Raw genomic sequence first — 14625 nt, 5'->3', positions numbered from 1 at the left:
TCCACACAAAAACTTTTACACAAATGTTGATAGCAGCATTATCCATAATAGCCAAAAAGTGTAAACAACCCAAATGTCTCATCACTTGATGGAATGGATAAATAAAATGTGGTATATCTGTACAATGGAATATTTTTCAGCAATAAAAGGAAATGAAATACTGATACACTCTACAATATGTATGAACCTTGAAAACATCATGCTGGGACTTCCCTGGTGGTGCAGTGGTTAAGAATCCTCCTTCCAATGCAGGGGACACGGGTTCAATCCCTGGCTGGAGAACCAAGATCCACATGCTGTGTGGCAACTAATAAGCCCCCGTGCCACAGCTACTGAGCCCATATGTTCTGGAGCCTGCGGGCCACAACTAGAGAGAAGCCTGCAACGCCACAAGGAAAAACCCCATGTGCCACAACTAAGACCCAATGCAGCCAAATAAATGAAAAACAAAAAACGAAAACCAAAAACCATTATGTTAAGTGAGAGAAGCCAGTCACAGAGAACCACATATTGTACGATTCCATTTATATTCAATATCCAGAAGAAGCACATCTATAGAGACAGAAAGTAGATTCGTGGCTGCCTAGGACGATGAGGGGCAGAGATGTGGGAGTGAGAGACTTCAGGGTTTCTTTTGGAATAATGAAAATGTTCTAAATTTGATTGTAGTGATAGATGCACAGCTCTGTGAATATACTAAAAGCTTGTACATTTTAAATGGATGAATTATCTGGTATGTGACTTATATATCAGTAATGCTATTAAACAAAAGACAAGGGACTGAATATTATTATTTCTTACCTTTCTCATTTTCATTGACTATAACAGAAGCATCTTTGCATGACCGGAAATGTTATTTGATTTTGTTATTTTTTATTTTATTATTTTTACTGACCACAAAGTTTTAATCAAAGCAGCATACCATGATATAATAGTATCTCCAGATATAACATATATTCTGCTGTATAGTGTGTATGTATATACACTCACACACATATGTGTGTGTGTGTATGTATATATGTATAGAATGCTAGGCATTAGGTAACCAATATTAATCAGTCTTAGATTGTTTGGTGTTTGTTCTCCACACATACAGGTTTTTCCCCCGATATAAACCATGTTGGAAATGATGAGACTTAGCCTTACCAGTGTTGACTACTTGTGAAATAATAATGTCCATGAACGTCACGACAGATAGTGATTAGTCTTTTTCTTAAGGCACAGATACAGATCGTACATGCTGAGAGACTAATGTGTGGAAGTTAATCATTTAGCTATTGATCTGTCCAGTATCATACCTTAATTAGGTTTATTCATGAGTTTGGGGGTTCAGGAGAGTCTCTCAAATGTCAAAGGATTCTCGCAATGACGGCAGCTGTAAGCTACAACTTGAAAAATAAAAAGCTGTGTAGATATTTTTAAGGGGAAAGATGGCAAAAATGAATATACTTTTTAAGACCAGTTGTGCTAATGATGGTCTAGTTTCCTTCTCTTCTAACAACTTTGTCATGGCAACCAGAGGGGCTAACTGGATCTTAGTAATAGCTTCCTGTAAACCAAGAGAGGGTTGAGTTGAACTAAGTTCAAATCCAATATAATACCTTAACTGGGTCACTAGTAAGTAAATAAATGCATAAATTAATCTCTTCGATACAGTTTTAGAGTAGGAGAAATTTTGTCTAAGCTTTGGCTCCTAGGTGGTCTCATGGGTTCTTCATATTTTCTTCTTCAGACACTGAAACTCACTGATAGTAAAAGTGAGTGGTTGACTGTAGCTGAACAGATAACCCTGTGAAAGGGAAGCAGGTTAAGGTAGGTCAGGCCCCTTAGAATCACACCCCAAATGTGGTCACCACTTTTACCTACGCCACTTTTACCTATGCGTCAGCCTAGCCATGTGGTCTCACCAGTAGATACACCTGTTGCATAATCCCTGTCTTGTATGACATTTAAATTCGGCTGAGTTGAGCCATGTGGGAATCAGATGCAGAATTCTTGAGAAGAAATCTAATGTGGCTTTTGAATGTGGCTGAGAATTCAGTGACCATTTGGGGGACCTTTGGTGGTGGAGCTGGCTTTGCTTCCATTCAGTTGTTCCTCGAAGTGATGGCAGTGCTTGGTTTTAGTTTAGCTTTCTGTTTTCTTTTTTTTGAGTGATGAAGCAATGTAGGGCAAAAGTTGGTATTAATATATTATCACATATTTTTATATCTGTGTGTCTATCCATTTGAAGTGGCTTGCTTTTGGAAACATCTGGTTAAAACCCTGGGTTTTACATTTGAGATATTCTTTGTTCTGTTTGTAACCATGCACTGACATATTTTCCCACATTTTCTTTTTCAAAGTTTTCCAGTGATGTTTTTGTTGCCTATCCTGGGAAGATCTGTCTTTCCATTTATCAAAACAAATGGCAAGCTGGGGACCATTTAAAGTAGTTTTTTTTTTAGTTAATAAAGCCAATCTTCTTGTTCCGTTATGTTAAAAGTACATTATCTTTTTATTTGTCAGTTCTGTTAGGCTAGGTCTGTTTTCTGTCTTAGAAATCTCAGGGTTGTCCCACTTGCTTACTGTGTAGAGAATTACAAAATCATTAAGGGTGGGGCAGCACCAGCTGACTTACAGTACAAACCATTTCTCAAAATAACCACAACAGTGCAATACTGATGTGCAATTTACGTCACAGTATGTTTTTATGAAATAGTTTGTGGCATTTTCATTTCTATTCCGGATGTAATCTTGTTCTCTCTCCCTTTTAATCAGGCACTTAATTTATTTTTATTATTAATATTTTCCTCTCCTTGTCTTGGCATGCCTTCAATTTAACAGCTTTGATGAGAAAGAAAAAAACAAAAACAAAAAACTGATCTTCCCCCACCCCAACTCTTCAACATCAGTTTAACTGCGACTGTGTTTTCCCCTTTGATGTGTAGTAACTTTGGGTACTAAGTTGACTGCCTTATGAGAGATGTAGGGACACATTACACGTTTACACAGAATTGTAATCAGGAATTGATAAAGTTAATGTACAACTTTGCATTTTAAACACTTTCAACCAATTCAGGCTATTTAGTCATATGCACTGTTGCATTTTCCTTTTACAAATGTCTTTCTGTATAATGTCCTGTAATTAGAACAGGAAATCATTGAGTAACTGTAAGATGAATAAGAGCACTTAGACTGAAAGGAAAATTACCTTCCGAGAAATATATTCTCTCTCTCTCTTTTTTTTTTTTTTTTTTTTTTTGCTGCATGTTACAATGTTGTAATGATAGTAACAGCTGTAGCTACTCTTATCTGTAGACTTTTCATGCTTAGGTTTTCTGGAATAAAAAATTTTCATTTTCAGTAATAATCAAAAATGAATGGATGGAAAATAGGAAATGCCTAATTATGACAAATATTCAGTGTCACAACAGAGCAGCAATTAAGTGGAAACTTCAATATAATTGTCAATAGCAGTAAGAATTGGAATGGTGCCAGGTACATAAAGTTGATGCTTTGCCGTTGGTTGGTTGCTAGGAGCACAGTGAAAAGTATAAAGCTTTAGAGAAAGGAATGTCTAATGTAATAAAGTAGCAGAAAGAAGCATAAATCACTGTAAGAGCCTCTCATATTGACATTATTTTACTTAAATTGTCTCAAAACTAGACATCAAGTTTTATAACATGAGCAAATTCATATTTGCTAGGGGGAAAAAGAATACTGTATATCATCTTTGAAGGACTAGGGACATTGTGTCTCAAACATAACCTTCATATATATTTGGAATCTTTTAAGTGAAAATCTTTAAATGTTTGTTTCTATTGGCATCCAAATGCATTTGCCCTAATACGATTAAGAGAACTAAAGTGCAAAATACTTGGCAGGTTTTTCAGTTGAGGTAATTAGGTGCAGGAAGGAACATGCATACTTTTTCCACCAGGCTCTATAAAATCCTGGTGCGAGGGTTTTTGTTTTAAGTGTTTTTTTGTTTGTTTTTTTGTTTTTAAAGCTTACTGTGATGTTAGAAGTAGATTACAGTGGTTTTCAGTAAGCATAATAGTGTGATGTTTCTGAAACAAGCCTTCCCTCCTTCCCAGAGAATGAAAAAGAAAGTTACATTTCTAAATTGTTGTGTAAGAGATAAAAGCAAATTTCTCCTCCGGAATTTATGTTTTCAGACTTCTGTGCATTTGGCCACCATTATCTATTTAAAAAAATAGCATTATGGATATTTGAAAGTCAATGCTCCATTAATTCATTGTGTTTGCTATTTCATGCATCTCTTTTTACAAAGACAACTTGAGCAACGCGCTATTCAGGATGAATGCCCGCTCTTACGCTCTCCCCCCACCCTCTCCCCACCCCCAGCCCAACGCTGAGGATTAAAGCAATGGTATACAGTTACCGTTTGAAAAGCTTGGGTGGAGTCTCACGTTATAATTACAGTTTCTCAGTGGAATTCTGTTTTGGAGTTTGAAAATATATAAATAAGTGAAAAATTGACATTGAGAGAGGTTAACAAAACGTGTAATTATGATATAAGCGCAGGATTAGAGTAATTTTGGTTGAGCATTACAAGCAGTGTACTTTAGGTATTAACTTTTAATAGGCAAAGTTCTTTTCATCGAAGTTGAAATGAGGTTTAGTAATTTGGGGACTCTTATTCCCTTTGAATATTGCGTTTTAAAATAAGCACGCTCTTTTTTTTTTTTTTTTTTTTGGTGGAGGGGGACTTGAGGATGACATTTGAATAGAATATCATAATTATGGTTTGAAATTTCAGTCTTTGGTACCAGTAACTTATTGCTGGTCATTTTCTGTTGACAGAAATCAAGTAATGTATATATAACCCACCGAGCTACAACCAACTAGAGTGTGTTGGAGAAAGATTCCTTAGGGTAATACTTTGATTTCTTTTCCTCTGTGGGTGTGGCTGAAAGAAAATCTTTGTTCCAGGAACACTTTGTTTGTCTTTTGCTAAACAAATGTGCAGTTTATCCTCTCTTTATTCATTCTTAGATTTATCTGCTAGACCTATTATGAATTGGAAAGGGGGAGGTGTCCTACACAGCTTTTACTGTCAGCCCTTGTTTCATGCGTAACTTTGCATAGGAGTGTTTGTTTATGTGTGTATGAAATGCATAGGAGGAAAGAAGTAGCTGAGGTATTTAAATAAGAATTCTTGAAAGGGTTGTTTGGCTTTATTTGTGTCTTAGTGTACTAGGGCAAAATAAAATATGACAGCTGTTGAACAATTTAATATTTTTGTAGCTGTATCAGGAAGAAGTTAATCTAAGGCAAAGCCTTTGGAGGAAGTTATAGGATCATAGAATTTTAGACCTGGAAAGCACTTCCAAACTCAGAGTTTTAGACTCTGTCGTATATACCTTTCATATTAAAGTGACCACACTTTGTCTTGGAAAAAAAAAAGTTTATTCAGTTCAAGAAACGTCTGCCTAAACTCCAAAGAAGAGATCCAGGGTGTCTTCATTCAGTGAAACTTTGACCTAGATGAATTGTTGGTTCTTCCAGATCTCACCTTTACTCTGGATTTTCTCTTGACTCTCACCTAGAATGCTTGTTAATCTTTTCACAGGAGTCCTGAGGGTCTCATGGGCTTCCTCTGCTTTTTGTAAATATTAAAGGCAGCTCCTCTAGGAATATCTAATTGTAAAGTTGGAAGTTTGCCTCTGTCCAAGCAGTGCTAAAATTCTGGCCCAAATGGATGGTTCTGTTCATCAACAAGAAAGTTATAATAATTTTTCTTTTGGAATCACTAAGCATGGCCACATTAGACCAGGTCTCAGCTGTGCCTCTAACCTCCCAGTGAGGTGCAGGGGTTCTAGGCTTGCACAACCTAGAGTTGGCTTTATTTCCTATCATGTGGATAGAAAGTAGAAAGCTGTTAAACATGAATGATGTGTCAATAATGTTCAATTGTTACAATGGGAATTGTGGTGTTTCAAAATAAGAACATGCTAACTTAACCAGAGTAGAAGGATTCTGGCTTATAACTGGTCAAAGTCTACAGTTCTCGATGAAATGGACGTCTCCTATCTTACTTGATCAGAGACCACCATCCTCATCCCTAGTATTGTAAATTAGTTAAATCTCTTCAACAACAATGATAAAAATAATATGTCAAAGGAAAAATATTTTATTTCAGCCACACCCATATAGGAAAAGAAATCAAGATATTACCTTAAGGAATGTTATTAGTGACATTTCGTCATAATGAAAAGCTCATCAAACTTGGAGTTAGAAGACTGGGTTATAGTCTCACCTCCATCACTTTCTAGTTCTTTGAGATCCTGGACTAGTCACTTGGGTGTCTGAACTTCAACTTGCCCATCTCTAAGTCAGGGAATATTAACAGGTTGTTATGCTACTAATAGGGTTGTTGTGAGAAACAACAACAGAAAAAGATATGCTGTGTGAAAGGCCTTTGTAAATTTTAATGTTTTATTATTAGCACCAGAAACTGCAGTAGTATTTTTGCTCTGCTTTCTAAACAGGAAAACAGTTCCTCGGTTCATCATATTTTTCATTAAGAGGGATTTTTTACATTCGCTGTCTTCTGTTGATACCTGTAACAATCCTGGGAAAATGGCAAGGAGAAGGGAATTTGGTCATGTGTTCTGTTTTAGGTACAATGTGGTTTGGGATAGAAGCATATACCTGGAAACAGGAAAGAAAAAAATATATATATATCTATATATATGTATACGGAGAGAGAGAGAGATCAAAACCCAACTGAAGAAATCACTGTAAGTCTATGCAGAAAGCTAAACTCAGGTAGTGTTTTCAAAGTTTAATGTGCATGAACAACCTGGGAGCTTGTTAAATATATAAATTCCTGGGCCCCAACCTTAGAGATTCTGAGTCAGAGATTGTCAGTGTGGCCCCAGAGTCTGCCTTTTTACACCCCCGTATGTGATTCTGATGCGGACAGTCCCTGGAGCATTCTTAGAGATACTATCTCCAGAATGAATGGACATCATAGCATGTGTTTCCATGACTTGGAATCGGAGGGAATTTGCTATTTTTTTTTCCATCAGAAAGAGAAAGACTCAGGGTTTGGTTAGTGTTTTAGAAACTGCATGATGAAAGAGGGATAAATGTTTGAAGAATGAGGTGGAGTAAAAAAAAAAAAAAAGTCATTTCTAAGCACAGAACAGAGCCAAGAGGCTGATTTCATCCAGAATAGAGAATTAAGAAGAAACTAGAGATGGCATCATCATGAAAAATGGTCAGAGAAACCAGAAAGAGAATAAAGGGATAGGAGGGAAGTGAAGTGGTCCCATGAATCCAGGTGACATCTTCTGCTGTAAAACTGACTTGTAGCATCCATTTTTTTCACCCTCATTCAGCCTGAGAAGCATGACTTTCTCCATATCATTCAAGAACGCTTGGAGAAACGAGTACAGCTCCCCCCCACCCCATCACAGAAAGCAAAGAGATAGAATTTTGAAATCAACAGGTATTTGAACAGTATTTACTATGTACAGGAGATGGTATTAGGGGCTGAGCATGCTGAAACAAGTCCTGAGGGTTCATGGTTATACCCCTGTCTCTCATCTTGGATGATCTCGGACGAATCTTGGTCATCTTGGATGAATAGAGTGTAATAATGCAATTGACGCATTAGGGGCTGCTTCTTCAAATAGAACTTAGACACTCTGGAGTTCTGATGTTTGGTAAATATTTCCACTAAAACTTTTTTTTGCTTTAACCCCATAGAAAGCATAGATTTGAACCCAACGTGTGAACTAGGGTCTTGATCTACTGTAAAAAATCTCAAATTGGCATGTCTTGGAACATAGATCAGCATCTCAAAACTGCTTTTCATTGGGGACTTGCTTTCAGTGTAAATATATTTCCTTTTAATTAAGTGTGCCAGCTGATGAAGTGGCTACCCACAAACCTGGCAGGAGTCTAAGCAACGTAAACTGTTAAAAGATGTCATCTTGAAAGCAGCTAAACATCTCCATTCTCGAAGAAGCCTCCAGCCTGAGGAACTAAGTGAACATAATTAGAAATACATCTCGGTATCGGCCTCCTATCTGAAAAGGTCACATGCACACCTTCCATTGGTACTGGTTATGTTCCATCATTATATTCTATCCTTACTCATTCATCTCCCACTGGTTACCAGATGGCCACGATAATGTTGGTATCCTTAACAACTGTTTTGTGCAATTCCCTGCAGCATGGTAAAGGCTCGAGATATTGAGTGTTTTCCCTTTGGATAAGCAAGTGACATATCTGGGAATTGCTTACAAATGCCCTGATGGTGTGGTTATAGAGAGTGATAGCAAAATGGGTCATGGAGCCTAAATCATCTTGACATTGTGCGGGTGGCAGGATACCAAAGTGGGGGGCGGGGGCATTTCTCAAGCTTAAGATGAAGGAGGGATTCATCCATGCAGAATCTGGGTTTGTAAATGAGCACTTAATATGGTGAGGTGTAGATAACCATTAAGATCGTTGCAAGAAGGAGTTTCATTGAAGTTGCTGAAACGTTCTCCTGAGTTAAGTTGGTTCTGGTGGGGCTCTCGCAAGGATGCTTGGGGAGTCCTCTCAGTGTGGTTCTCTGAGTTGTGCCAAGTTACCAGATGGATTTGAGGAACATCAGAAGAGAGGGGGTATGGGTTGGGAGGAGGGCAGAGAAGGTGGATGTATCAATCACATTGGGATGCATCATGCTGCAAAAACAACCTCCAAATCACAGTCTCACTTGAAACAACAAGTACTTATGTTTATACGTCTGTTTAGGACCAGCCAGGGGCTTTGCTCCATGTTATCCTCACTCAGGACCAAGACTGGCAGAGTAGCCTCTATCTGAAACATTACAAATGTCCAGAACAAAGGGAGGGAGAGGGTGTGGTCAGTTGTACACTGGCTCTTAAAGTAGCCACCCACTTCTGCCATATTTCTTTGGCCAGCACCAGTCACACGGCCACTTGTCTTCAGTGGGCCAGGAAGTACGGCCTTTCCACAGGACCATAAAGAGAGCGAGAAATATGCACTGAACAGCACTAACAACCACCAAAGCAGGTGAGGATGCTCTTTAGACCCACAGACATCTCTCTCGGGCCAGATGACCTTTACAGGAGCTTCAAGCACTGAAAGATGATGTAATCCAAAATAAAAGCAATACCAAACTGTGGAAAGAAGTATAAAGAAGGTCAACAAAATTCTGATTTTTTTCCTACAGTGATGCGTTTAATGCTTAAAATATACACATACATCAGATTCTTTCAAGAGAGTTTTCTGGATGTGCTGCTTGCTGGTGACCGAAACATTGCTTAATCTGTCTATTATCCATCCCACTCTTTTCCTTTTCTCTGCTGGTAACCCGAGGCTTTTTCATGGAGCTGGGTGGGTGATGGTGCTGAGGGGATGCTGGCATTACCTGGACTGTGCTAAAGATAAACTGATACAGGAGTCTTATTGAAGACTCTATTTTTAGTACAAAACCAGAGGTCGTCATTGAAACGATGCCATGGCCACAACTGTTCTCTGTTGGAGGGAAGAGGGTAATGGAAGTGTTTTCTCGTTTGTCTAGGGGAGGACGAGGAAGAAACGAACGTGATCGTTCTCAGCTACCCTCAGTACTGCCGTTACCGCTCGATGCTGAAACGCATCCAGGATAAGCCGTCTTCCATTCTCACGGACCAGTTTGCGTTGGCCCTGGGAGGCATCGCAGTGGTCAGCAAGAACCCTCAGATCCTGTACTGTCGTGACACCTTTGACCACCCAACTCTCATAGAAAATGAGAGCATATGCGATGAGTTTGGTGAGTCTTTTTTTTTTTTTTTTTTTTCTCCTACATGAAACTTGTGCGTGTGTGTCCGGTTGTTCTCAGTTCTTGTGAAGAGCAGTGGTGGGGAACGGGGCTTACTTTGACAAGCCCCGTGTGCCACCCCACCCCTCCTCTCCCCCCGGTGATTGCAGCATAAGACGTCACTGCCTCCTCGGCAGCCTCTGTGTGCCAGGGCACAGGATTATTCTTTAGAATTTGTTGTTCAAAATAGAGTCTGGAGTTGCTTGGTCAACCTTGAAACTGAACTTTATAGGACAGGAAGCTTTTATGCTAGTTGTTTCTTAAAAGGTTTTGGCTGTTCAAATATTGATTTTTTTAATTTAACTGATCACTTCCTTTTCAGTGGTATAAGGAACTATAAAAATACACCAGTCTAAAAAAAAAATACACCAGTTTAACCACTTCAGTACTATAAGGTAAATAGATATAGATAGATAGGTAGATCCCAGTGTCCCTGAATTTCGTCGTATACATATATCTTTATACACTATGCCCATCAAAGATGGATATGTGCACACGGGTCTGTATCTGCACCTCTCTTTGGCCGATTGGTCATGAGTTCTCTGTAGATAGAAGGGAAGGAGGAGAAGATAGCACATCCTCAGTTTAGGAGACGTTGCATGATGCCGGGAAAGACTGGAGGCAAGATAAAATCACCTCTCCCACATCTTCACTTTCTCATCTCTCCCTTGAGATTGGTTCGTATCAGTGGTTCTCAGTAGGCTGGGCCGGAACATCAGAATACCCTGGGGGCACGCCACCATGCTACACGTGTCACCTGGAAGTTCCTATATTTACAGAGGCAAGGACATCCCCCACCCGCACCTTCTCCCTTCTCTGGGAATCACCACCATAGAGGGAGTGGGGTGATGACTGAGCCGTGCTGGCTTCCGTGTGGGTACCTGGGTGCGGATGCGGCAGACATCCCCGGCCTAGAGAGAGCACGGGTCCCTTTGGGCAGGAATACTCCTTGATTCTGTTGGATAATGTTTCCCAAGGACGCCTAATTCTGCAGATTAATTTTGCAGGTCATTCAGGTTCAGATTATCCTGCCTAGCCATTACAGGCCTTGCCGTGGTTTGGGGTGTCCACAGTGGCCTCTTATGACTCCAGCAGCCCTGGAGCTGCTGTGGGAGGGATATTGTAAGTAGATGTGTAGGCAGAAGGGTGAGGGTGAGCAGATGGCTTATCTTGATCCAAGAAGGAAGAGAGGAAAGAGCGGAAGGGGACCTAAGTTTATTAGACATGACTTTTTTTTTCGTTACTGTTTTTTCAGATGCCTTCCACAACTCTGGCTTAGTCTATAAGAAAGTAACAGTGTTTATGCAAGTTATTTTTTCCTTCTTCCAAGAAGATTTCCTTATCATTCTTAATATTCAAATAACCTTTTATTCAAGTAGATGAATGTATCTAATACCTTTTTTAAAAATTCTCTTTTCAGATGAACATTTATAAATCTTGCCTTTTCAATGCTTCTCTTGAATTTTTCTTCTCTAGCCCATACTCCCAAACCCTCCGTCCTGCTTTCTGCTCAAAAGATCTCTAAATTCCTGATACAAAATAGAACTGAAAAAATGCTTTCCCTCGTTTGAGTATTCAAAATTAGAGTTTCACAATGTAATATAATGAAAAAAATGTTTTAACCTTTTCGGCTAATTTAAGAGTTATTAGTCATTGAGTTTCAAAGCTGTTGCATCTAGAATTGGTAATAGAAGTTCCAATTTAACAGCGATCACAATGGTTAAGTGTTACTAAATTCGTTTTAAATGTTCTCACAAACACAAGCATCTGACTTTTGAGTGTTTTCCTGAACTTTCTTCTGGTATAGCTAATTTTAATGTTTTTCTTCTCCATCCTCGTAAAGTGGAAGCTTGCTTTTGGAATAACGATACGATTAAAGAGCTTCTAGATGGCTAGTCTAAAAATTAGAATATTAGATTCTTTTTCGTTAAGTTTATACTTCAAAGAGTTGGTACTTCTTTCAGGATTTCATTTTAGCAAGCGGTCAGCACGAAAAGCTTACTCTGACCTGATGTGATCACCTTCGCCAGCACCCTCCCCCGCCTTGTACTTCTGGTCGTACAGCTAAATTTCCAGAGAAATTCCTTTTCCACCTCCAACTGGTTATATTTGAAATCAACATGGGTTAAAGGGTTTGTTAAGATGCGGGATTGGGTTTCTCCGACCAACTAACAGTTGGTGGAAGAACATAAATTTAATTAGTGACTGGCATTAAACAAATGTTCCTAATATTAAACACTGCCAGATGACTGAAACACTTCTGTCAGATTACCGCCAGTGCCAGGGGGCCCACAGATGCATTTTCTACACAGTATATATTCTGTGCCACACGTTTGGTGACTTCAGTAATTGGTCAAATGTAATTTAGGTAACAGTATGCCTAGGCTGTAAAAATCAAATTTTATTAGCCATATCACCAGGTGGATGAATGGTAGAGCTGATGGCAAAGAGTTTATAGCATTTAACAGCTACGCATTTGACACATGAAATTCATAAATTGCCATAAAATACCTCCAAGGCCCTTCTCAAAAGGACAGTGTCTGCTTTCCTATGATTAAATAATGTTGATTTTATTAACTAATATATTTCTTGCTTTCTTCTATCAAATGGGATTACGGAGTGGGGGTGGGAAGGGGGCTGTTCAAAAGATAAATAAAACACAGTCCTTGCTTATTTTGAGGATTTAAAATCTAATTGGGGAAGACAGGATTAGCACACCTGAAAGATTAACTAATGTGACAAGAAAGTCGATGACGAAGTATTGGGTGAGTATTGCAGAAAGCAAGTGCAGTAGGCATTTTGCAGTGAGCTGGGGGTGTGGGGAGGAGGTGGCCTAGATGGAGAAGTTGGTCACCATGCGAGGGGTCAGGGAAAGCCTCACGGGAAAGGCCAGGCTGGACTGGGTTTTTAAAAATAGGGAGAAGTCGGGGGGAGGGATAAATCGGGAAATTGGGATTGGCATATACACACTACTATATGTAAAATAGAGAACTAATAAGGACCTACTGTGTAGCACAGGGAACTCTACTCAACTTTCCCTATATGGGAAAAGAATCTGAAAAAAAAAAAAAAAAAAAAAAAAAGCAGATATATGTATATGTATAATTGATTTACTTTGCTGGACACACCCGACTAATGCAACATTGTAAATCAACTATACTCCAATAAAAATTTTAAAAGAATAAAAATTAAAAAAATAAATACAAATAGGGAGAGAGGTCATCAGAAAAGTTTGGAAATACCTAGATTATTTAAAATTCAGGTCCGGACTCCATTAGGAATGGCTGCCTTCACCCTGGGTTAGCTCTTGGTCTCTCTGAGATTTGTTTGCCCTCACTCATCGCCCTCAGGAGGCCATGCCCTCCGGGTGGGATTTATTAAATGACCCAATGCCCTCTCTACCAGGGGGAGAAGAATGTGAGTTGGTGGACCCGGGCTGGGACAAAGCCAGGCCATGGCTTTGGAACGGAGCTGGGCTTGCTTTCTCGACCAGGGATGCCCGCATGTTTCCTCCGTGTGCTGTCCAGCTTACTCACGTTCCCCAGGTTCATCTCTGAAATGGACTTGGCTCATATGACCACCTTGCCCAGCTGCCCAGACACCCCGCCCCTTCCCCATTGTTGTAATGTCGTCCACGGAATAACAGATTTAATTGAACAGTAAAAGCAAGGCTTTTAAATCTGCAGTGAGTCCCTGTAAATAAATTCTCCGTGGAATTTTATGAAGCTGTTTAATGAAAAGTTTGATTAGAAACTATTAAAGAAAAATAGAAGAGATGAAATTTCATCATTTAGTCCCACTTTACAGTAGTGTCATTTTGATTTTTATTTACATTGAGGTATTCAGCATAGAGTAAATATATCCTGGTTTTAATTAACTATTCTCCTTACTTGGGAAAGGTTATTTTAGGCTTGAAGGGTTTTGATAGCATACCATCTGCTTTCTTCACTGTATTTTATTCAAGTCCCTTCCTTGCTTACAGCACGGCACAATGTCTAAGCCTATGACATAAGCATAAATTGAATCATATTAATGGTAGGTGCTTGAAAAGCTTCAGCCTCAACATCCTGCCCACATTCTCCCATCCTTTCAGTTACAGTGGTCTTAAAGGCAGTGTGCTGTTTTCTTAGCACAAGAGAATCGACTGTTTTTAAAACTAAAGCAATGGACTCCTCACTAAAGCATTGTGAAAACTGGTTGCCTTGCACATGCAATTAGGAAATGAGGTTATAATAACAAAGAGGGGAAAGTGACGCTGGGAACGGCAGCCTTTTTTTCATGAACATCTTTAAGTATGATTCCTGCCCCCACTGTCCTGTCAGGATCTGCTAGCGTAAGGCATTCTCTGACAGCTCCCCCCACCTTGCTTTTTACCTCTTTTTATAATTTGAGGACCCTTTTGTAAAACACATACTGTCATTTATAGTGTGTTATTGTCTGTGCTGTAGAGAAAACACACGCGTGCAAACATTTCGTCTGTTTTTCCTGTTAGAACAATAAAGTGTCCACCAGTTTGTAATGCACAATGTTTACATTAATATCACACAGATTGATTTCACATGTGTGAGGTGTTGACCGCTACATCCAAACAGCGGCACCGCAGTACAGGAGATAAGTGGCTGACTTCAAGGTGTTGGCTTCTATCAGAGAGGCGAGGCAGACCCAACATAAATGAGATGAAATCAGTTTTTAAACGTGGGTGAGGCTAAATGGATTAAGATATGGTTGGTTAAAAAAATAATAAAAATACGGTTTATATTGGTTTGAGTTTTGAATTGCAGAGAGATGTAAGAAGT

General features: G+C 39.2%; 1 protein-coding gene across 1 annotated transcript in view; it reads left to right on the top strand.

Annotated features, from left to right (window-relative positions):
• ARID5B (AT-rich interaction domain 5B) overlaps positions 1–14625 on the top strand; it is a 177733-nt gene that overhangs the window by 75298 nt on the left and 87810 nt on the right. The window contains exon 4 of the mRNA XM_057734383.1: positions 9551–9781. Within this exon, the coding sequence (XP_057590366.1) occupies positions 9551–9781 (231 nt within the window). The remainder of the gene's footprint in view (positions 1–9550; positions 9782–14625) is intronic.

The sequence above is a fragment of the Hippopotamus amphibius genome, chromosome 5 (assembly GCF_030028045.1).
Source record: "Hippopotamus amphibius kiboko isolate mHipAmp2 chromosome 5, mHipAmp2.hap2, whole genome shotgun sequence".
In the NCBI taxonomy this organism is placed as follows: Eukaryota; Metazoa; Chordata; class Mammalia; order Artiodactyla; family Hippopotamidae; genus Hippopotamus; species Hippopotamus amphibius.
Note: the sequence above shows the minus strand (reverse complement) of the source record. Positions and strands in the feature narration are given on the sequence as shown.